Here is a 23,261-nt window from a genome sequence, read left to right on the forward strand (position 1 = left end):
CCACCACCCTTAACCACATTGTCTCCCCTTCCTTGATTCACATACTGGGTTTCACAGGTAATTCCTTATGAGCAGTTTGTGGAGAAGGAAAAATAAACGGTTTGCAGATAGTTTCTAGATGATAATACTGGAAACACCTGAAAATGGATAACTTCATTATTACAAACCCATTCAAGAGTGGACCTGAAGAACAGTTGGGGAGGGAAATTCTCTCACTGGGCAAGACTTCCAAGTGATCTTTTGGTTTTCCAAATTGTCTGGATTAAAAGATTCCCAGAAATACAGATTCCCAGCAATTCTTATGTAATTGCGAGTGGTTCTGTTGGACAACCAGAGACTCGGGACACAGGATGACCATATCGGTGTCAAGAGGTCTAGGGAAGACATTGGAAAATGGATGTTGGAGGATATGGAAAACAATAACCCCTAGAGAAAAAGGGGAGCAACAACCCCCAGGGGAAAAGAAGGACAGTGAGTCCCAGGAGAGAAGGAAAACAATGGGCTTTGAACTTTCACAACTACTCCCCTTGACCTGGGCTTTGAACTTGCACAACTGTTCTCCCTGATTGCCCAACCCACGCATTCTGCTATGATTCAAGTCTTACTTAAACCCTATAAAAATCAGACCCTTCTTGTAACCAGTTGCCATATTCTCTCCTGAAAATGTGCCCCCCACCCAGTGCTTAATAAAACATCATTGGTCTATTGAGGTCTGTCCCCATTTTTTTTTTTTGTTTGTTTGTTTGTTTGTTTTTGCTTTCAAATGGCTCTCATGATGGACACAGAGTATGAAAGTTCACTTGTTCCTAGTGAATGTTCACCAAAAGGCAGCCCCAGCAGAAGAGGCTCCCAATAATCAGGTAGACAAAATGGCATGTTCTATTTATGTCAATCAGCCCCTGCCAGTCATATCTGTGCTTGCTCAGTGGACCGTGTACCAACTGGCTATATTGGCAGAGATGAAGCTTATGCCAGGGCCTCACAACATAAGACTCCCTCTTCTCATTGTTGACCTGGATTCTTCTATCAGTGAGTATCTGCCAAAGGCACTCTTTAACAATGACCTCCTGATTGGGCACATCCTCTGGGTGGACCAGCTACCCAGCTTCTGGTAAGTTGACTACATTCACTCTCTGCCATTATAGAAGAAAGAGACATTTGACTTAATTGGAAGAGTCATTCTGGATATGGACGTGGGCTGAGAGCACCATCACTCCTAGGCTTAAGAGATGCTTTATCTTCCATGATGTGATTCCATATAGCATTGATTATGATCAAATAATTCATTTCATAGCAAAAGAAATGCAGCAATAGGTCCATATCTGTGGAATTAACTTATCTTAACACATCCATCATTATCCCAAAGCAGCTATCCTAATGAAAAGGCCCAATGGCCTCCCAAAGACTGCTATGGCACCTGTGGAGAGGTGACACACTCTTTGCAGAGTGTAGAATAGGCTCTGAATCCAAGACCAGCATAGGAGACCTTATTTGCCACAGCCAGAATTGAAGGGTGGAAGTGAAAGTAACTGCTCTATTATACCTAGCAATCCAGAAGCAGATTTTATTTTTCTTTTTGCTTGCTTTTTTGCCCCACAACTTTGTGTTCTGCTGATTTTGAGGTCTCGATTCCTAGGAAGGGAAGAGGCTTCCACCAAGAGGGAAAACAACGAATTAGATGTTAAGACCTCCACCTAGCTATTTGGGGGCTCCTGGTGTCCCTGAACCACAGAGAAAGAAGGAGGTTACTCCACTGGCTTTTGATCCTGACTCCCAAAAGAAAGTTTGGGTTGCTGCCACACAATGGAGGAGAAAGGGCTGTATCTGGAAACCAGGGTATTAACTTGATGCTTGGTAAAAGTTAATGGGAAACTAACACCAAAACAGGCAGGGCCTTCTCAGGAGAGAAGGTTTACATCACCTACAAGGTTAAGAACCCCAACAGCAGGAGGTCCTGACTAAAGGTAAAGAAAGTATGAAATGGGTGTTAGAAGAGTATTTATAACTCTCCATATTTGTAATGGAGGACAGCCTCAGAACCAACCATAGAAGCAAGGATTGTACAAACTGAATATATTCCTCCTTGTGCATTTTGTCTTCCCTTTACTCCGAATGTTGGACCACAGACTACATTAACTTCCCGTGAGCCTAATGTTAATACCTACATGCATCCTGTGGAACAGATTTTGTTATCTTGGTTTTGTACACGAGTAAATCAAACCTAAAAGAGGTTAAATAGTTTGTTTCTAGTCATTCAACACATAAGGAAAAACTGAAATATGATCCAACACTGATCCCCAAACTCAGGTAGAGACAAATAAATTAAGGAACTGGAAGTCAAGACTGGTGTGGCTCTTTGCGAAGCCGCGGGGTTGACCATTTTACTCTGTGCCCTTGGGTACTGAGCTTTGAAAAAACCCCATTGCCGCTCTGCAGCGGCTCTGCTCGGCTTTGCCGCTAGGGGGCGAGAGAGGAAAGCCGCAGGACTGGAAGAGGGCGCAGGGACTTTTTCCTTCCTTGGTTCTGCTTAACTCTACGCCAGTGGGTTGTCATCCCAGTTACACTGCTTCACTCCAGCAAGTGCAGACTCTTGCCATGGTGATCCCGGGATTCAGTTTGCAGTTTTCTCAACACTCCTAGAACAGCTTCGTTGAGCCCTCCTCCATCACCAGCTCCAGCCAGCCTGTCCTCCTCTGCACAGGGCAACCCCTGTCCCTCTTGACATTTGTGAAGCTTTACCGACTTTCCTCTTCCCTTGACAGCTCAGGCTTTGAAGCTTCCCTTTCAAACGACTACAGCTCCTACATTTGTGATACCTCAAGGTCCTTTCAACCCTTTCTATCACCTAGCTAACTAGCACTCTTCATATAAAATTCATTCAGCCCAAATAATGGGTGTGGTACTTGTCTCCTCCCTGGGTCCTGTTATACTCTTATTACCTTTAAAATTTAAGATTATTCAGTGAACAATTTGTTCAGACTTTCTGCTTAGGGATTTTGATTAATTACGGCAGTTGGATATGGGTAGAAAATATGAATCTCTGGGCTTTGGAGGGTGAAAGCCAGAGAAGCGAACATTTTGAGTCAGACAGAATCTGGTTGAGAAAGTAGGAAGCTCAGCACCTTGAGTTCTGTGGTTACAAAAGTTCCATCAGTTCCCTCAGAATCCTCTTTGGGAAGTGGGCTATCCCAGGGAGACTTGATTACTAACATCCCCCAAATCATAACTCTAATATAATAAATCTGCTTTCCATCATGATTATTCAACACCTATTAGCAAAACTAATATTAAAAGCCCAAGGATACAAAGGGACTTTGAAAACTCTTAAAGAGAAAATGTGACTCATCGCGTCGCCTAAAGCATGAAAGCTTTGGGTAAGTCTGGAGATTTAAGAGGTAAGTAAAATCATTTTGGTGAGATTGAGAGAGATTAATCCAAAGTAATAAGTTTTAGTCCACATAGGGTGTATTCATTTCTAATTACATTCTTTTTGGGTTTTATCAGTACTTTATAGTTATACATAATAATAGGGTTTGTGCTGACAAATTCATAAATGCATATTACATACCTCATTCTTTTTCAACTCTGTTCCTGAATTACAAATATGAGACATAGAAATAGAATTGATATACTACATGACCCTAGAAGTCAAAGCTCCTGTCTTTTCATGGGCTAACAGTTAAAATTTTCAAGACTTTGGCCTTCTTGAATTTTTAATATAGTATTTATTTTTATTGGATGAGACAAATCAAATCTTTTCCCAAAAGGATGAGAGGAATCTTGGTCATAAGGGGGCCAGAGTAAAGAACTATAATTATATTTTCTGTAATTAGTATCCACTTGTTCAAAAGATGTACACCTCGAAAAAATCCTAGTGGGTTAATAATATTGTGGGGTGAAGAAGTGAAGTAACTCGGGATTTCCAGAGCAGCTGAGGTCAGGAAGCATTAGGAAGTTTGAGAAGAGTAAGGAATGACAGGGTTAGAGATCAAGAGCCACCAAGAGCTTAAAGCAGAAAGAATTCAAGGTTCTCTACTGGGATGTGGGACAAAATAGTAGAATTCTAAAGATAACATCAGGAAACTCTGAGGTTAGTGTTTTTACACTTTACCGCAACACTTGTTGTTTGAATGATCCAAAGAAACCAAAGTGGGGCTGGGGATGTGGCTCAAGTGGTAGCGCGCTCACCTGGCATGCGTGCGGCCCGGGTTCTATTCTCAGCACCACATACAAACAAAGATGTTGTGTCCGCCGATAACTAAAAAAAATAAATATTAAAAAATTCTCTCTCTCCTCTCTCACTCTCTCTTTAAAAAAAAAAAAAAAACCAAAGAAACCAAAGTGCAAGAGAACTACACAGAGGTTCAGAACAGAAATGAGAGCTCAAAACGGAGGTAATAATAAACTCTTGTTTCATGCGTTAATATTTATTAAGCAAAAACAAATCTATCTTATGTTGTATTGAGTATAGCTTGTACACTCTGATCACCCTAAAGATGCTTTTCACTGAGGGAGGGATGGAGGCAGGATCTGAAAAGTAATCAAAAGAACTAAATTTAAATCACTGACAGACTGTGACCTTACTTGTGTCTTCTCCAGAGTTTTTGAATTTATCAAATAAAGGGTTCCAGTATCTCACAGTAATGCTACATCAAATGAGATCATTAATAATTGTTTTCCTGACACGCAGTAGGTACTCAATAAATCATTTTTTCCTATACATCCTCTTCATTCAAATATGTCTTTTGGAGCAGAAAACCTTTGGGCTATTGAGAGGGTAGTAATAGCCAGATAATCATGTGTGGAAAATAGCTGAGGAAACAGGAAGGAGATTGCTCACAGGCACATTTCACTCCATTTGGAGGATTGGTCCACCTTTATCCCACACATCTACACTCCTAAAAACCCAAACAGTTAATATTTATGGGCCTTTTTCCTCATATCTTGCCCCTTCCTTTCTGCTGTCTTCTTTCTTTGCATACTTCTTCCCTAGTGACCAAGAAGTTAAATTTCTTCTCAGGAACACAGACCAACTACAATGACATGCTGTTCTATAACCTCCTGTTCTCCAGTTAAAATGTCCAACTGCATTTAAAACATATTTCATGTTTTATCTCCATATAAATCACAGATATATATACATATGTGTGTGTGTGTGTTTGTGTGTGTGTGTGTATTTTGGTGGCACTGGGGATTGAACCCAGGGCCTTGTGCCTTTGAGGCAAGCACTCTACCAACTGAGCTATGTCCCCAGCCCTAAATCACAGATGTTAATTAGAAATACAATATGGGGGGAAATTCTATCCTCAAGCTAATAGAGAAGTGCCTCCACCCCTCCTGGGCAATAAATCCTACAGGGCATTTGTGATGGCCACCTCCCCAAACAGGCCACATGCCAGAAGGTACTTGAGAAGGACAGAGTATCATGAAGACTTTGCCCAGGCAGAAGACTTTGCCTGGAAGGCTAAACTCCTGAATTTAACCTCAGATCGTCTCATTGTTGGAGAATATCTGGAAATGACAGAAGAGCTCCAGCTTCTGTTGGCTTATTTAAAATAACTACCACGCCTACTAGAACCTTTTGCGGAGCACTTACCATGTTCCAGGAGCTGCATTAAACATTTTAATGCATAATTTAACAAATCCCTTAAACACCCTGTTGATGCGATCATCGCATTAGCCATATTCACAGCAGAGCTTCCTTGCTTTAGAAAAACATATTCCTTGACCACCTGAGGTTCAGAGTCCTCCTCTAGGGAGTTGAGCCTCCCTGTCTACCTTTAATCTCACGTGCTTGTTTTTCAGACACTACCCACTGCTTCTTGAAGACAGTCTGTTCCTTTCTACTGTGTGTATTTATTGCTGCTGTTCCCTGCCACTGGACTCCCTTTCCCACTCCTCTGCCTTGTTTTTGAGACCTGTGTACCCTGTGAATGTCAACAAATGTCAAGATATCTGCGCGTGCACCTGTGAGCTGCTTGTCCTCGCATGTCCTGAACCTCCTCCCAGTGCAAGGCAAATGGCAGGTGCTCTGTGAAGACGGCAAAATGAACCAATATTCTCTCCTGAAAAGTAATCAACAATCGTGGGATGATAGGTTAACAGACAGTGATTCAGAACACAGACACTAAGGCCAGATGGCCTTGGTTCAAGACCAGTTTCAACTTTTCCTGGCTATTGACCTTGAACAACTTACCCACTCTATGCCTCAGTTTCCCTTATCTTTAAAATAGATTAAAACCAGCCTCATAAAGTGGTTGTGAGGTTTAAATGACATAATACATGTAAAGCACGGAGAACCATATGAATTTGTTATATGAATTTGCTGTTACTATATAGCTAACTATATATTTAGTAAACTAAACTCAAAATATATTAAGTTATAATATCAGTTAATGTTTAAAAATATAGTCTCTTAAGTGTACTACAGAATAACTTTAAGTTTATATATCTTGATATTCGATTTTACATAGTAAATAGCTAAAAATCTATTTTCCCAGTGCTGGGTATATATTAGGCACTTAAATTTTATTGAATGTCCATTTCCCACCAAGTTGACTTTACATATTTTTAAACTTTACTTAACTATATCATTCTCTGTTACAATCTATATACTCTGTAATGTACAATAATATGTAAGAACTAAAATGAAAACCGAGGGTTCCAGCCAGCAGAAGCTGCTAAGCAACAACTTGCAAAAAGATTCCATGTGTCATGTGACAGAACACAGGTTGCAAAGAGTTCCTGTAAGTCCACATGAGACAAGGTAAAAGAGTTACACACCTACAGCTATGGTGAATATAAGCTGTCCTCAAATAGAAAACACCACTACTTCCATTTTAAATGAATCCAACTTGAGGGTAATTTTCAGTGCAAGATAATAAGGTGGCCAGAGTCTTATTAGACTTGACTATATCTGCAAAACTAGAAAAACATGTTCTGATCCAAAGGGGGAGAAAAAACCAAAGTCCACCCTTTAACCCAAGCCCAAGATTCTTTCCTTGCATGCCTGGCCAAGAGCAAAGTGGTCATTCTGCAATAGAGAGATGGATGTCAATGACAGCCTGATACCAGACATGCTTTCTTCCCATTATATAAAGGAATTCACCAGCAAGTTAAAAGATCATGCAATTCAGGAAATAAAGACCAAATGTTTTACTCAAAGGCACTTTTATTAGGATGACAAACTTGAAAGGTTTCTACATCCTGCTTGCGGGAAGGATGAAGCACTGTAACAGGCTTCAAAAACCTGGAGTGGCCTTGGAGTGGGAAGCCTCCTAACCTCCCCGCTGACTCAGGAGATGCTGCCGTGGGAGGGTTTGCCCAGCAGCAACCCAGAAATCCACTGAGTCGATGGGAGATGGGTGTCAGAAAGGCACAACAACAAGCCTGACTAAGGCACATAAAAGGGATCATCTCATTCTCAGCCCAAGAACCACGCGGTAAGCAAAATCTCCATCTCCCTGTTGGAGCTTCCCAAGTCCCCACTGCAGCTCGGCTCCCCCTGTGGGCTTCAGGTTGCTCACCTTGTAGGTTCCAAGGGGACTCATCATCAACACTGTCTTTCCCATCCCTGATGACAGCTTTTTTTCTCAGGCCTTCCTCACCTCTGAGCAAATTGGACCTGGACATGATCTGTGGGCTGTGTTGCCACACATCCCCTCCATCATCAGCATGACATCACCTCTAGGATCAATAAAGTCTCCCAAGCTCTGCCACCTCTTATCAGTTCATGGACCACTGGCATCACCACTCATCCTGTCACCTGGGCTCCTCCTATCTCTCGGCCTGTTTCCATATGGGCTCTGCTGCACTCCATTTTCCTTACACTGTGAATCACATCACTCCCCACTTTCAGTCAACCAGGGTGGGAGGAATCACTTCCAATGTTCTGTGTTACAGTAGGATAACTAGAGTTGACCACAAGTCATTGGAGATGTCCAAATAACTAGGAGGGATGATTTAGAATATTACCAACACATATGAATGATGTATAATCCAAGGTGATAGATCTGCCAATTGCCCAAGTCTGATCACTACACATTGAAGACGTATTGAAATGAAACACTGTAGGCCAGGCACAGTGACGCACACCTGTAATACAAACAGCTCAGGAGGCTGAAGCAGGAGGATCTCTAGTTCAAAGCCAGCAAGACCCTTTGCAACGTAGTGAGACCCTGTCTCAAATATAAAAAAGGGCTGGTGATGTGGCTTAGCAGTTACTCACCTTTGGGTTCAATCTGTGGTACCTAAAAAAAATAACACACTGTACCCCCTACATATGTACAATTATTATTATATATATATATATTTAAAACGCATCCAGTGGATTCTTGCCTTTAGAATAAAAATCTAAACTATGTGCAAGAATTACCTGCCATCTGCCAGCCTCTTTGACCTCACCTCCTTCTTTCCAGCCACCTGGCAAAGACATCCCCAGTCACCCTAACCAAAGTAGGCACACCCCTGCCCTACCTCCCTGTCACTTTGACACATTACCCTGTTTTATTTTATTCTAAAGCGCTTATGTACACCTTTGTTTATTATTGTTTTCCCCTCACCCTGACAATAAGGACCTTCTCTGAAGAGTTGATGCTCTATGCAGAGCAGCCTGGCATGCTACTGGGCATTTTGTTGAATGAAATAATAAATGAAAAAAGAAAAAGAATGAACATAATCTACAATTATATTAAATGGAATTCCAATAAAGTACTGATTTTATTTGTAAGCATGAGCCCCTGCTGTTTGAAGAGCTGGCTGGGTGATTTTAGAATCAATTACTCAGCATCTTTACTTTCAGTTTCATCACCTGGGAAATGAGCATAGTAAGAGCATAGTAATCTTATAGAGTCCTGAGGCAGGAGGAAGGAGCCGTACCTAAATACTGAGCACTATACCTAAACATGCTATATATTTCACTTAGTGTTAAGTGTTAGTGGAGGATTGGTGTTCCAGTAATCTTAAAAACAGAATATTAGTTTTATTATGGAAATTAATGTACTACCCAGGTAGTGGTTCCCCAAAACTGAATGACGGGATGAAAAATCACAGCTAAGTTTTTCTTCTCATCCCCACCAAACTACACTACCCTCCAAGATACCATCACGCCTGCCTCTTCAGTCCCCTAGAATACCCAAGAATCTTGCCAACCATTATCTCTGTGTTTGGGTGTCTCCTTGGTACAGCAGATGGTTTTGATTAAGAAAAAGAGCTCGAAGATCAACTTCCTTTATGGTCTCAAGACCTTCAATAACCTGGCCTCAACTTTCCCACCAACCTCATATTCAACTAAAAATGAATTAAGATTTCTCTCTATTCAGAAAAAAAAAAAGTACAAGGGAGGATGAAATGATTGTGAACATGGAATCTGGAGTCACACTGACTGTGATTTCAAATGCTCGCTACTCACTCACTGGTCACTTGGCGTCTCTGTGCTCAGGTTCCTGGTCTGCAAAATAGCAAGGATCACGCCATTGCGTGCATCACAGGCTTGTTGTAAACGCTGTATGAAAGCACTCAGCGTGGTGGCTAAAGCCTGGGAAGTGACCATGATGATGACGATGAGCTTCAGCTCAAAACCTGTAGTATCTTTCCAAAGGGCAAGTCTACTCTTCACATATCTGCTCTAACAGCTTTAATGAATGCATATTGCCTATGAGGGAAAGTTCAAAAGATACTAGGCATAGTACAGATTCTGCATATCGCACTTTTCCAACTTCATTTCACATCATTCCAAAGGCTCCCTTCACTCAGATCCAGAATCTGTGCTTCAAGCAATCAACACTTTTTACCACCCCATGAGCAAACCCCCATCCTGTGGCCTTTTATTTCTCCAACTATTTCACTTACAAAATCCCCTTCCTGCTCCTTTCTACCTGATGATCAAGACAGTCCACCCAAAATATGTTCCCTTTGGTTCCCTAAAATTTTCAGGTAGTCAGTGGCTCCTATCCCTCAACTTTCACATCATGACAGAGAAAACCTGGATATACATACAATCCTTGGTTGTCATTTGCTGGCTTGACTTCTCTGTCTCTTCTTGATGACGCCTTGAGGGCAGATTCTTTTTTTTTTTTTTTTTTTTTTTTTTTTAAGAGAAAGTGGGGGGGGGGAGAGAGAGAGAGAGTTTTTAATATTTATTTTTTAGTTTTCGGCGGACACAACATCTTTGTTTGTATGTGGTGCTGAGGATTGAACCCGGGCCGCACACGCATGCCAGGCGAGTGTGCTACCGCTTGAGCCACATCCCCAGCCCAAGGGCAGATTCTTATTTGCTTCTTTTTGCATGATTCCTGACTTCCAAGAGATGTTCAATCAATGAGCAGTTGATGGGACAAAGAGATAGTCAATTCCAGCATAGGATACAAAAACTGCAAAAATTATTCTGAAAGTCAGAATTCTAAAGGAAATCAGTTGCATGATAACCATTTTTTGAACCACAATCTTGTCCATTTACATGTCTTTTGGCCTCTGGTTCCTCTATGTTGTATTTTTTTCTCTGCCCTTAGAGTTTGAGCCTTTTTATCCAAAGATAAATCAATATTTACATACTTTTAAGCTTTTCCAAGTAAATAGTTATAAAGGTTTTTACTGGTTTAATAGTTTCCCTAGTCTAAAGGGATTCAAATACATCATACTAAGCTATGACTTTATTTATTTTTTAAAAAATTATTATTAAGGTTTTAGTAGATCAGATGTAATTTGGAAATGTCTCTTTTCTCCTGGACAGAAGAGTCTCTAAGATATCACCAAATCTCCCCAAGGTGCTCTAGAGAAAACTTGAACTATGAAGCTAATCTATGAAAATAAACAAGTGACAAGGAGTCCATGACCAAGTAAGTTTAGGGGAAGACACATGTTCCATCTATTTATTGAAAAGTCACAGAGAATGTTTGCATAGTAAAGGCTTTGAGAGACCCATCAATGAAAAACTCAGTATTTCCCAAGAAGTTAAAACAACCCTTTCATGTCCCTTGAAATAGAGTTCATGGAACTCACTCTGGCCAATACTGCACTATTTCACCTGTAAATGTCCCAATACAATTAGTCTTCTGATCATAAATAATCTTAATTCATACGTGGTTGAATGGAGGTTTAAATGATCACGCCTATCCATGTGTCCCTGACAAGTTATCACTAAAGCATGTATAAAGGGGAAAGAGAAGAGATGACTTGTTGCAGCTGGCAGGAGTGTCTCCTTTTGTAGAACCAAAATCTGTTTCTCTAAGATTCCATTCATTCGTCTTATTTCAACTTCTTAGAGTTGCAAAGAAAAAAGCAAAAAAAAAAAAAAAATCATCACTTTTTTCAGTCAGAAGCTTACACTAAATAGAATAGCAACCAAAAAACCTACTTCACTCTCCATCTGAAAAGGAGACCTCCCCCCACCACCCAAAAAAAAGAAAAGAAAGAAGAAAAAAAAACCCTCACGGTGAAGATTTGCAGATACCTGGCATACCACACCATTATTAGCAATGTGCAGTGATTAGAAGATAATGACCCAGAGCCTTTGAAGACTGAAATGAAGCTCCCGTGCAGTGACACCTGTCCAATGTGAAGAGTCCTAATTTGTCAGCAAAACAACCTAAATCCCTTTTATGGGGTTAGGAGTTTGTCTTAGGTAATAAACACTTAAGTAATTAGGTGGATTTTTATGGAGACAGCTATAAACTGAAGCATGGGGAAAAAATTTGGGTAATAGGCTAACGCCCATGAAGGTGGGTATATAAGAGCCAGGGCAGAGGAGAGGAGCATCGAGACACCAAGACACTTCTCTCAACCCAACAAAAACCCAACTCCCAACACCATGTCCTGCTGTATTGCCCGCTGCTGCAGTGTCCCCACCGGCCCTGCCACCACCATCTGCTCCTCAGACAAATCCTGCCGCTGTGGAGTCTGCCTGCCCAGCACCTGCCCCCACGAGCTCCACCTCCTTCGGCCCGTCTGCTGCGACAACCGTCCTCCACCCTGCTGTCAGCCTGATACCTATGTGCCAACCTGCTGGCTGCTCAACTCTTCCCACCCAACTCCTAGCCTGAGCGGGATCAACCTGATGACCCACGTTCAGCGTGGCTGTGAAAACCCCTGTGAGCCCTGCTAAGAAGCCAAGTCTTCCACAGGTGCAGTGACATGGCTGCTCAGCGGCATCCACCGCAGCTGGCCTTCAGCACTTGCTCCTGCCTGCATCAGAGCTACATCCATCCCAACTGCTCTTCCCAGGGCTGAGTCTTAAGGATTTGCCCGACTTCCTACCACCTGGCTTCTCTGGTTTAGTGGGAGACCTCCTTCTTTTAGGCGATTTCACTGCTCTTTGAGAAACGACCATTTTTGACTCTTCACTAATAAACTTCATTCTGGCTTAGCAAATATAGCCTTGTGAGTGTCTATTTCTTTGTTTCCTCTCAGGGAAAGTGGAATGTCTATCTCTACCTGAACATCAGGCTATTATACTACCCAGGATTCACCCCAGAGGAATGTGAGCTTTAATGGTGGAATTTATTGAAAAATGAGATACTGGTTCTTTTTGAATGGGCTGAAAAGTGAAAAATTCAGAAGGTCCTTCTAGAGGCTCTTTTCATTTGATAGATATTTTTGAAGACATCCACTGTGCCCGGCAGTATGCTAGAATCTAGAAATTAATATAATACTTTAAAAATACTTAATAAGTCTAGCTTCCATTGATTCTTCCATTGATTTTTCTTTCTTCCTTAATTAACTAAACATGTTGATCATTGTGCTGGCATGCAGAAGTAATTTTCACTCCCTTAGTCAAGAGTCCTCATAAAATTCTGAGATAAAAATACAAAACAATTTGAAGACATACATATATCCTTTTCTTAATATATGCTGTCTTCCAGAAAAAAAAAAAATCAGTTCTGAATGAACGTGATTAACTGATTTTTGGACACGTGGATTAAAACCATGTATCACACTCCTGTGATAACTCTGCTGGCTAGACCTGGTGGGGCTCTGCTGCCCTTGGCTTCCCTTATGCCCTCAAGTGACTTGCATTTGTCATAACTCTGCTTACAAGTTTACCAGTCCAAGTGACATTTACCAATCCTGTCATCGAAATATATTTAAAATATCAGACCACAGTGCAGTATTCTGTTTATACCAGTCTCCTAATTCTGAAAGCAAAAACATACCGTTCCTCTTAGAATCAAATTTATATGATACAAAACTTTTAGTTGCCTAAAAAAAAAAATCCAAATGCAGTGAGGTCTTCTCAGGAAGGACTCAGAGTGTGATCTAGTTGTATGTTTTCTTGAATTTACCCTAGGACTTTGGGGCAGCTGTTTTCTCTGAGTCTTGATGGCCTCATTATTACAGTAGTTTACTCTCTGTTCCTGGTTTCCCAGAGCCTTCGTTTTCTTATTATTATTCTCTGTCCTGCTTATTTCTCAGGATTATTGGGCAGCTCAAATGAGCAGAGTAGAAACCACCACATCCACAGCATTGACTGAGACTAATGGTGAGAGCGCACATCAGACCCTCACCATCACTGCACACAGTGGTTCCCAGCTTTGTCTCCAAAAGCCGTCTTTTTTTCGTTTTTGAAATAGGTATTTTCCCAAATGTATTTCTTCAATAAAAATATATTAACTCCTTCATTTTGTTCATAAATGCATTTATAAGTATCACTGTGGAATTTAGGATTAATGTAAGGTAGCCACTCTTACCATGTCAAGGGTGCGAGGAATAACTCCTCCAAGTGTGCTGTTACTACTACCTCTATGAACATTTTGCAGGTGAGAGCCCTTAGCTAGTTAAAAAATTTTAAAAAGAAAAACCTGAACCCAAGAGATGTGTGTCTTAGTTCTAGTTCTGCCGCGGGCTGCCTCTGTGACCCTGAGCAAGTCACTTAAGCTCTCTGGGTCTCAGGTCTTAAATCAGAAAAATGGACCGGCTGATCACATCATCTCAGAAATCATTTTCTGTGTTAACAAACTGGGTTCCAGATCACCCAGAAGCACTCTATATAACAAGTACCCCATGGCTCTAACCAACCCCATTCCACCTTGCTACTTTTAGTGCTTTCAGTAGCAAAAACTGACATCTCCACTGGATGCCCTATAATGCCTTACATGCAGAATCTCATCTGTCCTTAACAAAATCACACAACTACCATTATTCTCCCCAACTTATAAGTGAAAAAAAAACTGAGGTTGAGAAAGACTATTCCTGGGCTAGAGTTGTGGCTCAGGGGTGCAGTGTTTGCCTTGTATGTGTGAAGCAATGGGTTTGATTTTCAGCATCACATATAAATATAATAAAAATCCATCGACAACTAAAAAAAAAAAAAAAATTTAAAGAAAGACTATTCCTTCCAAAAGTTACACACATTCTAAGTGACAGAGAAAGAATACTGAACTTAGAATTGCCTGAACCTGAAATCCCTTCTGTGTCCACTACCTCCCCTACAGACATCAACATGTCAAAGAGAAATTTAATCACACGTGACTCTTTATTCAGGAGAACTCATGGCTCTCTTTATTCATATGCCACATGGCGCATCCTCTGCTGTCCCTTCAAATTGTGTATTTGGTTGTACACAGTAACTTCGCTTGCTCTGAGTAATTATAGTGTAAGACAAGATGAGCGTAGTCAAGGAGTGTAAGAAAAACTCTTTGTGTTCCCAAAGTGAGAATAAATCATATTTAAATCATTTTAAAGCTAGACTTTAAGTACTGACTATCGATGACAAACAGGAGCACTGGCTGGCTCACTGACCTTGAATTGAAAGGCAGAACATTTGGCCACCCAAACACATTTTCAGTTTTCTCAATGAGCAGCAATAAAACCTAGACCAAGGTAGAACAAACTACCCTTCAAGTTAATAATTGTTTATTCTTGACAATGGAATAGAAAACCTAGGCATTTCACTTTTCCTTCAAATTGTTCTTGGCATCCAGGACTTTCTTTTCATTCTAGAATAATCTAGACCCTGATCATAGCCAGTCTCTCAGTTGACCTTGAGTTAAATATTCTATGCCCTTCCCTCTGCTCAATCTGTATCTTTGCCAGACCAAGATTCTGGCCCAATAAATATTGGTTAAATGGAATTGCTCAAAACGTGATAACAATCCAAGATTTTTATTTTTACTGAATCAAGGCTCGGCTCTTCAGGGTGGTTGTTAAGACCGTGAATAACATGGGACAGTCATTATCACCCAATCTTACTTGCTACTGATCTTAAAGAAACACGTAGCTTACACTCTAGTCATAATTATGCCTTCGATACAATAGTCAAGAGCATGTTCTCTGAAAGTCTGTCTTGCTTTAGATCTTACCTCTATCATTTATGTGGCCAACTGTCAAATAAGATTAAAAACAAATCGTGCCTCATAAAGCTGTAGGGCAGATTAAATTAATTAAAACATATGCAATTAAAAATTCTGCATGTAAGGACAATGTGTGCTAATAATAAAACTCTCTAAGTCTACCTTTTTATACTCTGCTCTGTGATGTTGGGGTGAGGACTCCTTTGGCTGATTTTCTACAAGGTTCTACCTATAGAGGGCGCTAGAAGGAGCCTACAAGTCCCAAGGAAGGAAGAAGAGTCTTGTTGCCCCAGCAGCCATCATTCATCTGACAGCAGCAAAGGTTCTAGTTTCTAGCTTCTTTTGGAACTCTGAAAACCAGTGTCATTGCACCTCGGAGAAACACCAACATCCACAAAATAGTGATGTTTCCTTGCAAAGGTCCAAAGCCCAGCCCTCCGGGGCCTCCCTATGAGCTTCAGAGGCAAGAGCAACACCAGGCAGTACCCAGAACCAGAGCCCAGCTCTGCAGGCCCACTTCCAAGCTTCTGGGTTCAAATAACCCTAACCCCTTCTCTTCATTGTCCAACCCTCAAGCGGGTTGCTGCTTTCTGTGTTACCCCAGTTTTCCTTTTTTGCTATTTCAGATCTCCAATACCTAGCTAACAAATTCCCTATATTAAAATTCTCTCTGTTGAAATGTATGAGTTTATCTTGCTTGCATGTTGAGTAAACTTGATCCAAAAATCATGTAATAAATGCTAGCTGTAAGTATTTGACTGCCTTCCTTAAATATTAATTCTGTATATTCCAGTTTCCAGATTCCACCCCATAATCAAGGCACTATGCTAGCACTGGAGATACCAAGATGAATTAGATAATGTCCCTGTTTTACAGGGGATTGCAATCTAGCAAAGATAATCAACGTGTGTACAAAGTGCTATGGGTGGAGATGGGGTTCACCAGAGTCACAACAGTAGGAGTAGCCAATTGTGTCTGGGGCAGGGGCTGAGAGTAGGGGGTGGGATAGCATCATAGAAGATGTTATTGCTTTTCTTGCCTATAATGCACTTACTTACCTCTTTTCTAAGTATTTATGATCAAAAACAACTTAATCCAAATTTTCCATTAAGGTTTCTTTGATGACCTCAATCCTCTTTCATACTATCTTCTACCATGGGAATTCTCATAGTAGCCACAGAAGAACCTGCCATATATTGAATCACTTGTTCAGGCCACACAAAATGATTTACATAAGTAATTCTCATTTAATATTTATTTAACCCTGGCAATAAAACTATAATCCGTAATTATTATTTTTCCCCAAAGTTGGTATTTGAGAACACTGAATCCCAGGGGCTGGGGTTGTGGCTCAGTGGTAGAGCACTCACCTCTCACGTGTGAGACCCTGGGTTCGATCCTCAGCACCACATAAAAATAAATAAACAAAATAAAGATATTGTGCCCATGTATAACTAAAAAAATATTTTTTTAAAAAAAACTGAATCCCATAGAGATTAAAGAACTTGATCTTGGTCTTACAAATCATAATCAGAATTCAAACCTAGCTCTAAAACACCCTCCATTCCCCTACCAAGTACTTAATTAAATGATATTTGAATCATATGTTGGTGTATCTTCAATATTCATTTATTCCCTCAAATTTGTGAAAACACACCAACATGAACCTGGTAGAAAAAAGCACCACAGGTTTTGACTTCCCACAAGTACCAAGGATACACAATCTGAGAAGGGTCATTCCTTATCTCAGAAATATCACTCTAGATTCTTCACACTCTACAATGATCACCTGTAAGAAGAAATTCTGTTTGGGAGAACAGAGGAAAGCCAGGGCAGATATGGATGTGTAAACGTGTCAACGGGTTCATGGAGAACCGTACTGACACCATTTTGAAATGGCAACAGGAAGCAAGTTTGAATGCAGCAATACAACCAAACAAATCTGAAGGAGAGCCAGTCCCATGGCAGATACGTAACCTAGTGAGTTATTTGTGTAGGCTTATGCAAACAACAATAAGGAAACATTCAGATAGATAGAAGCCACGTCCCTGAAATAGGTGGATATAAAAGACCCACCAGAGACAACTCCGTAGAAGAAAATCTTCCTTCCTTGGCAACGAAATACCAACCTGATCCACTGTCACCATGTCTTGCTCGGATTCCTGTCTCCAAGGATGCTGCAATGTCCCCACTAGCCCAGCCACCACCATCTGCTCCTCTGACATTTGCTGTCCATCTGAGATCTGCCTGCCCAGCACCTGCCCACACAAGATCAGCCTCCTTCAGCCCACCTGCTGTGACACCTGCCCCCCGCCCTGCTGCATGCCTGATGCCTACGTACCATCAAGTTGGCTGCTCAACAAGTGCCACCCTACCCCAAATTTGAATGGGATCTCTGTCATCACCTACGTCCAATCCTGTGAGTGTGAACCTTCTTGCTGCTAGCCAAAAACGTTTCAAAGAGCTTGCCCAGCTGAGCATAATGGTGCACACCTGTATTCCCAGAGACTGGGGAGGCCGAGGCTGGAGTTTCATAAGTTGGAGTCCAACCTCAGCAATTTAGTGAGGTCCTAAGCAAGTCCTTAAGACCCTGTCTCTAAATTAAAAAAAAAATGAAACAACTGGGAATGTAGCTCAGTGGTAAAGCATCGCTGGGTTCAATCCCCAGTATAAAAAGAAAGAAAAGATGGATGAATTTGCCTACATTGCCCTAAGGAACTTCAATAATCATAAGGGCTGTTTAAGAAAATGTCCTTTAACTAAGCTCTATGGAAGATGATCTGACCTTGTGCCTTTGATTTTGAAGAAGGATTGTATCACAATTTTGAACAATGATTTCAAGGAAATGCGGGGGAAATGCTATCCTGATTGTCCTTACTTTAAAACTAAATAAACACCACTACTTGCCAAAACATGCACTGTCTTAGTGTAATGCTATAATTACCCGACTCTTGACACATGCATCATGAAGCCATAAATATACCCAGCAGAATTACACTTTCTGATGACATCGACATAAATCTCAGAGCCAAAAAGGAAATTGTACAGGGACATGTTGATATCTGAGGAAAACCACGTGGGTGACAAGATATGTGTTTTAAATTCCAAGGTCATCGCCTACTTCAAATTTTTATCTTTCTCCTGCCTATCTAAATAAACTCACACGTGTCCTTTAAAAGGCAGAGAAGTTCATCATACTCACATTCAACATACTCACATTCTAATCTGCAATTTAATCCAATTCAATAAATATTTATCAAATGCCTACTGTGATCCAAGGATGGGCTCAGGTACTTGAAAGAGATAAGCAAGATTAAGACACCATTCCCACTTTCAAGGATCTTGCATCAGAGTAAGGCAAATGTAAGTGAGACTATGGTACAGAGAAGAATGCAATAGATCTAAGTGAAAAGATGGGCAGCACAGTGTGTGGGAACAGAGAAAAGAATGAGACCATCTGGAAGGATTTCATGAAAGAGATTTTCATGAAAGAGATACGTGAGCTGAAGCTTGAGGAATGAGTAGGATTTGAGAAACAGGATCAGAGAAGGACATTTTAAGCCAAAGAAACAATCTGAGGGAGGTCGCAGAGGTAGGTACAAAGTACCTAAGAGACTCGCCTTCATTTCTATATGATGTGACTTAGGATAAATGTCAATATTTAAGCAAAACCTAAACCAACTTAATTAACATGAACAGGCTCTTCTTACAAATAATGGATGACACTCACTTCCCAATGACATTTAGTATTTTCCACAGATAGTTTTCGGTCATCTTCTCTTATATACTGGTTTTGGTAAGAGCCTCTCAGAAACAACTCACCAAACAATCTCTACTTTGTGTTTATTTGATAAACATTTGCTATCCAAAAAATTATGTCATTTAGATTTCACTAACTGAATGGGTTTGTGCTGATCACAAGGAGGTGTGGGAGGATGTTGGATTCATAGAACATCACACACTGGAGATTATTCATTCCAACTACCTCACCTGCCAACCACCAGGAAGGCAAACCAAGGCCAATTGAACTGAAGAATGTTGTATAAGGAATTCCTTAAGGAATTTACAATCTCATTGAAGATCCAAGAAATAAACAAGCTGAACAGGAAGTCAGTCCTGTTTGACAAAATGATTTCTAGGAAACCATAGTTTTCAACTGCATCCGGTCAGATCCCCTTCTAAACCCACTGCTACTCTGTGAAATGTGTGGCTTCTTCTTTCATTCCCTGTATGTATCTCACTATTGTAAAAATCAGTGAAACTCAACATAGTTTTCTTTTAATGGTACTTTTCACAAAGGATAGCAGCTGGCTGGATCTTTCCTTCCAATGATTTTATAGTCTGACTCACTTCAAGACTGGTGTAACTTTGAAAACAGAGACACTATTTAAAAAATAAAAATAAAAACAGTAACACAATCTTTGGAAACTCAGTATAGATGTATTTAAAATAATGAAAGTGAATTTAACCCTATTTCATTCTGCCTTCATGCTTTCTCACTAGAACCTGAATTATATCATCAGTAAATAAAGCAACTATGTTTGAGATGCATACAGTCAGATGAAACATTCATCTATACGTAGCCATGTTCTTACTGACTTTATTGGATTTAAAATGCCCCAATTAATTATTTGAATTGCCTATTCTAAAATTAGTAATTATAAAGCACATCATGTTATGCATACTATGTGAACCTAAGGCAGAAAAAAACAAGAAGACTTTAACCCCTAAAAACTGTAGCTGAATTCTTAGGTGCACTGATTACACACAATCCATGCAAGGTTTAGCATGCCAGAACCCTGTGAAGATAAAATGTGATGATCTTGTGACAAAAATGACAAGTCAATGAGTCGAAAACATGATTAATTTAATAAGGGCAGGAGCCCTTAATAGACAAGAAAATACCAAACAGATTACAGAATCTAAGTGGAAAAGAGTGACCCAAACAAAACGAAGGATACACAGCCTTCCCATTGGACCCACGCCTTCTGGGGAGGTATATAAGAGCCTCAAAGTGAGGGGAGACATTTGAACCTCAGAAACCTCACCTTCCTAAGAGACCCAAGGCACACCTGACCCCCAACGCCATGTCCTGCTGTATTGCCCGCTGCTGCAGCGTCCCCACCGGCCCTGCCACCACCATCTGCTCCTCAGACAAGTCCTGCCGCTGTGGAGTCTGCCTGCCCAGCACCTGCCCCCACACCATCTGGCAACTGGAGCCAACCTGCTGTGACAACTGCCCCCCACCCTGCCACATCCCTCAGCCCTGTGTGCCCACCTGCTTCCTGCTCAACTCCTCCTATCCCACCCCAGACCTGGAGAGCATCAACCTCACCACCTACACTCAGCCCAGCTGTGACCCCTGCGTCCCAAGATGCTGCTGACCAGTGGCCACTTTGCTCAGTGTCTGATACTGAAGGAAGCCCCCAGATGCTGCCCAGCCAGTTTTCACTTGCCTTGGTAGTTTAGCAGATGCTAAGGCAAACCAGATGGCCCAGATATGGAAACCTTGCTTTGACATTAATGGAAAGAAAGCCAAGAAAATTAATTATGGTTATTTTTGCCAGATAACCATTTGGTTCATTTGAGCATGTGAATGTCTTCTGTTATCAAAATGCTATTGAATTCTTTAAGACTTAAAACTATGTTTTCTTCGTCATGTTGCTTCCTGGATTTTATTTCCTGTATTGAGTATTTTCAAAGAGGCAAAGGAAACTACTGGTGGGTTTCCTAATAAACTTTATTTCCCTGGCCACATGTGTTCTTTATTTATGTTAGAGGCTTTGGTATATTTCTTCCACTAAAAAAAAAAGTAAAAATAAAGATAAGATGGTTATTTTAATTTTTAAAAAGTTACAATTAAAGGAATGTTTGGAACTAGCTTGCTAATATGGCTTACTAACTTTTAATTGGCTGTCTTTTATGTTTGCCTTCTCTTACTCAGATAAAATTAATTTTGGGGTGAGCCAACATTTATTTACCTGATTTTTACTAGATGAATCACATGTATTAATTCATTGAATCTAAAAAAAACCTGCTTTAATAGATGAGAAAAATGAAGCGTTAAGAGTTATTCACCCTTCTTATGAAGTTAGTTACTAAAAAAACCCAGAATTTAACCCCTGGTTTATCTGACTCTAAAGCAGAATTCCTTCCACCACATACATCTTAAAGACTCTAATACCAAAGAAAGTTATGACATCAATTTAAAATATGCAAGAGAAATAAAAAGTGTAAGATTCTTTAACAAAATCTCATCCAACTGTAATAGAAAAATCTATATTGGCTCATAGATTAAAATGGGCTGCTTGAAGGCTGAGGCAGGAGGATTGCAAGTTCAAAGCCAGCTTCAGCAACTTAGTGAGACCCTAAGCAACTTAGCAAGACCCTGTCTCAAAATAAAACACAAAAAGCGGATAGGGATGTGTGTGGCTCAGTGCTAAAGTACTCCTGGGTTCAATCCTGGGTACCAAATAAATAAATAAATAAATAAAAGGGCAGGCATTCTGGGTGATTTAGTGGGCATATCTATTTCAGTTTCATTCTCCATTAGAGAGAACTTAAAGGGATCAACTTTAGTAGCAGCGCACTAGAAGCACATCTCTATTTGCTACCATATAAGCACAGAAATTCTGTCAAAGTTATCGCTAGAATGCCAGTGCTTGTGAGATGGACACCTAGAGCTAAAACATTGGTGTCATGCCTTAACTGATTTCATCAGCCTACTTTAATTCCTTTTCTCATGCACATTATCTTTCTCTGAAACTAGAAAGTACACACACACACACACACACACACACATATATATGATGTATGAATGTATAGATATAAAATGTTTATATGCAATTCATAAGTAACGTATATGTAAAATAATAGATGTAGTACATATATAATCCATGATACACACACACACACACACACACACACACACACACACACAACATATAAGGACATAAGCCAAAATCTGAAAAAGCATTGAGGAAAAAAAATCAAAAGAATGTTTGTGGGGAGAAACAAAGATAAGGCAAGGAAGAGGCAAAGCAAATACTTTTAAATAAACACATTTTTAAATGTCCTTGAAATGATTGTCAATCTTTTCAGAGACGGACTACTCTGGGGGTCTCATAGGTTCTTTGTAGCTCAACTTTGAATGAACGGAACTTAGAAGCTGTGGGGTAGAGGAGACACAACCTGGGAAACTGCCCACAAAATGCTAAAAATCTAGATTCAGTTCATTTGCTCAATCTTTTGGCCGATATTTCTTGAGTGCTTTCTCTATGCCAGTCCTCCATTCATGCTAGGAGTATAAACACAAAAGAAATGCTATCACCTAAAGTGCCTTCGACTTTCTCCCAAATCTGGTGCAGACTGATAAGTTCCTATAAGCACAACACACGTGGACTATATAGGTCATATGAGTGCAGTTACCATGCTCTGTGATTCCTGATGAGAGAAGGAAGCAGTGGGCCATGACAGCACACAGCAAGAGTAACCCAAACCCAGATTTGGTGATTCAGTGTTGGGGATGAGCAGTAGTAGGCAGGGAAATCCTCCAAGACCTCTCCAGGAAAAGCATGAAAAGGTGAATAAGCAGTGGGGGGTGGTGGGGAGAACTAAGAAGAGCCTCTCAGTGAATCACAGAGGTCCTGAGAGCTTGGTGTTAAAGTACAGGAGCTGGGAATGAGGGAGGTGAGGATGTATTGAAGGGGAGAAGTCAGTGAGGCACAAAAGAGAGACAAAGACCCCCAGAACAAGGGGGGGTTGAGTCGAAACGATGAAAGATGTGAAAGCAAAAGATTACCAATTATATTTTCGCTTCTGTTTCTTTTCATAATCAATCTTTGATTTGTCCTCACTGTCACAGATACCACTACTGACTATAGGAAAGCATAATTGAAACTGCACAAGGTATGGGAGAGAGAGAGAGTAGATTTTCAAAGTGCTAAAAATCTACCATTTACTCAAGAATCACTGTAT

At 40.5% G+C, this 23,261-nt stretch overlaps 3 protein-coding genes and 1 non-coding gene across 4 annotated transcripts; 3 read left to right on the forward strand and 1 right to left on the reverse strand.

Moving 5' to 3' along the window:
* Window positions 1-5,179: 5,179 nt before the first annotated feature.
* Trnal-caa (transfer RNA leucine (anticodon CAA)) lies at window positions 5,180-5,252 on the reverse strand. The gene has a single exon. It is a non-coding gene; the product is annotated as a tRNA-Leu (tRNA).
* Window positions 5,253-11,806: 6,554 nt separating this feature from the next.
* LOC143410142 (keratin-associated protein 3-1) lies at window positions 11,807-12,100 on the forward strand. The gene has a single exon (XM_076870851.1). The coding sequence runs from the start codon at window positions 11,807-11,809 to the stop codon at window positions 12,098-12,100; it is 294 nt and encodes a 97-aa protein (XP_076726966.1).
* Window positions 12,101-17,429: 5,329 nt separating this feature from the next.
* LOC143410146 (keratin-associated protein 3-1-like) lies at window positions 17,430-17,729 on the forward strand. Its single transcript, XM_076870856.1, has one exon. It carries the CDS (start codon window positions 17,430-17,432, stop codon window positions 17,727-17,729), a length of 300 nt encoding a protein of 99 aa, XP_076726971.1.
* A 2,642-nt stretch (window positions 17,730-20,371) lies between these two features.
* Window positions 20,372-20,668, forward strand: LOC143410143 (keratin-associated protein 3-2). The gene has a single exon (XM_076870852.1). The coding sequence runs from the start codon at window positions 20,372-20,374 to the stop codon at window positions 20,666-20,668; it is 297 nt and encodes a 98-aa protein (XP_076726967.1).
* Window positions 20,669-23,261: the final 2,593 nt, after the last annotated feature.

This window comes from Callospermophilus lateralis, chromosome 11, assembly GCF_048772815.1.
Source record: "Callospermophilus lateralis isolate mCalLat2 chromosome 11, mCalLat2.hap1, whole genome shotgun sequence".
NCBI lineage: Eukaryota > Metazoa > Chordata > Mammalia > Rodentia > Sciuridae > Callospermophilus > Callospermophilus lateralis.

Bases quoted from the DNA above. Each gene is read 5' to 3' on its own strand.
- LOC143410142 (XM_076870851.1), top strand. From the start codon at position 11,807: ATGTCCTGCTGTATTGCCCGCTGCTGCAGTGTCCCCACCGGCCCTGCC.
- LOC143410146 (XM_076870856.1), top strand. From the start codon at position 17,430: ATGTCTTGCTCGGATTCCTGTCTCCAAGGATGCTGCAATGTCCCCACT.
- LOC143410143 (XM_076870852.1), top strand. From the start codon at position 20,372: ATGTCCTGCTGTATTGCCCGCTGCTGCAGCGTCCCCACCGGCCCTGCC.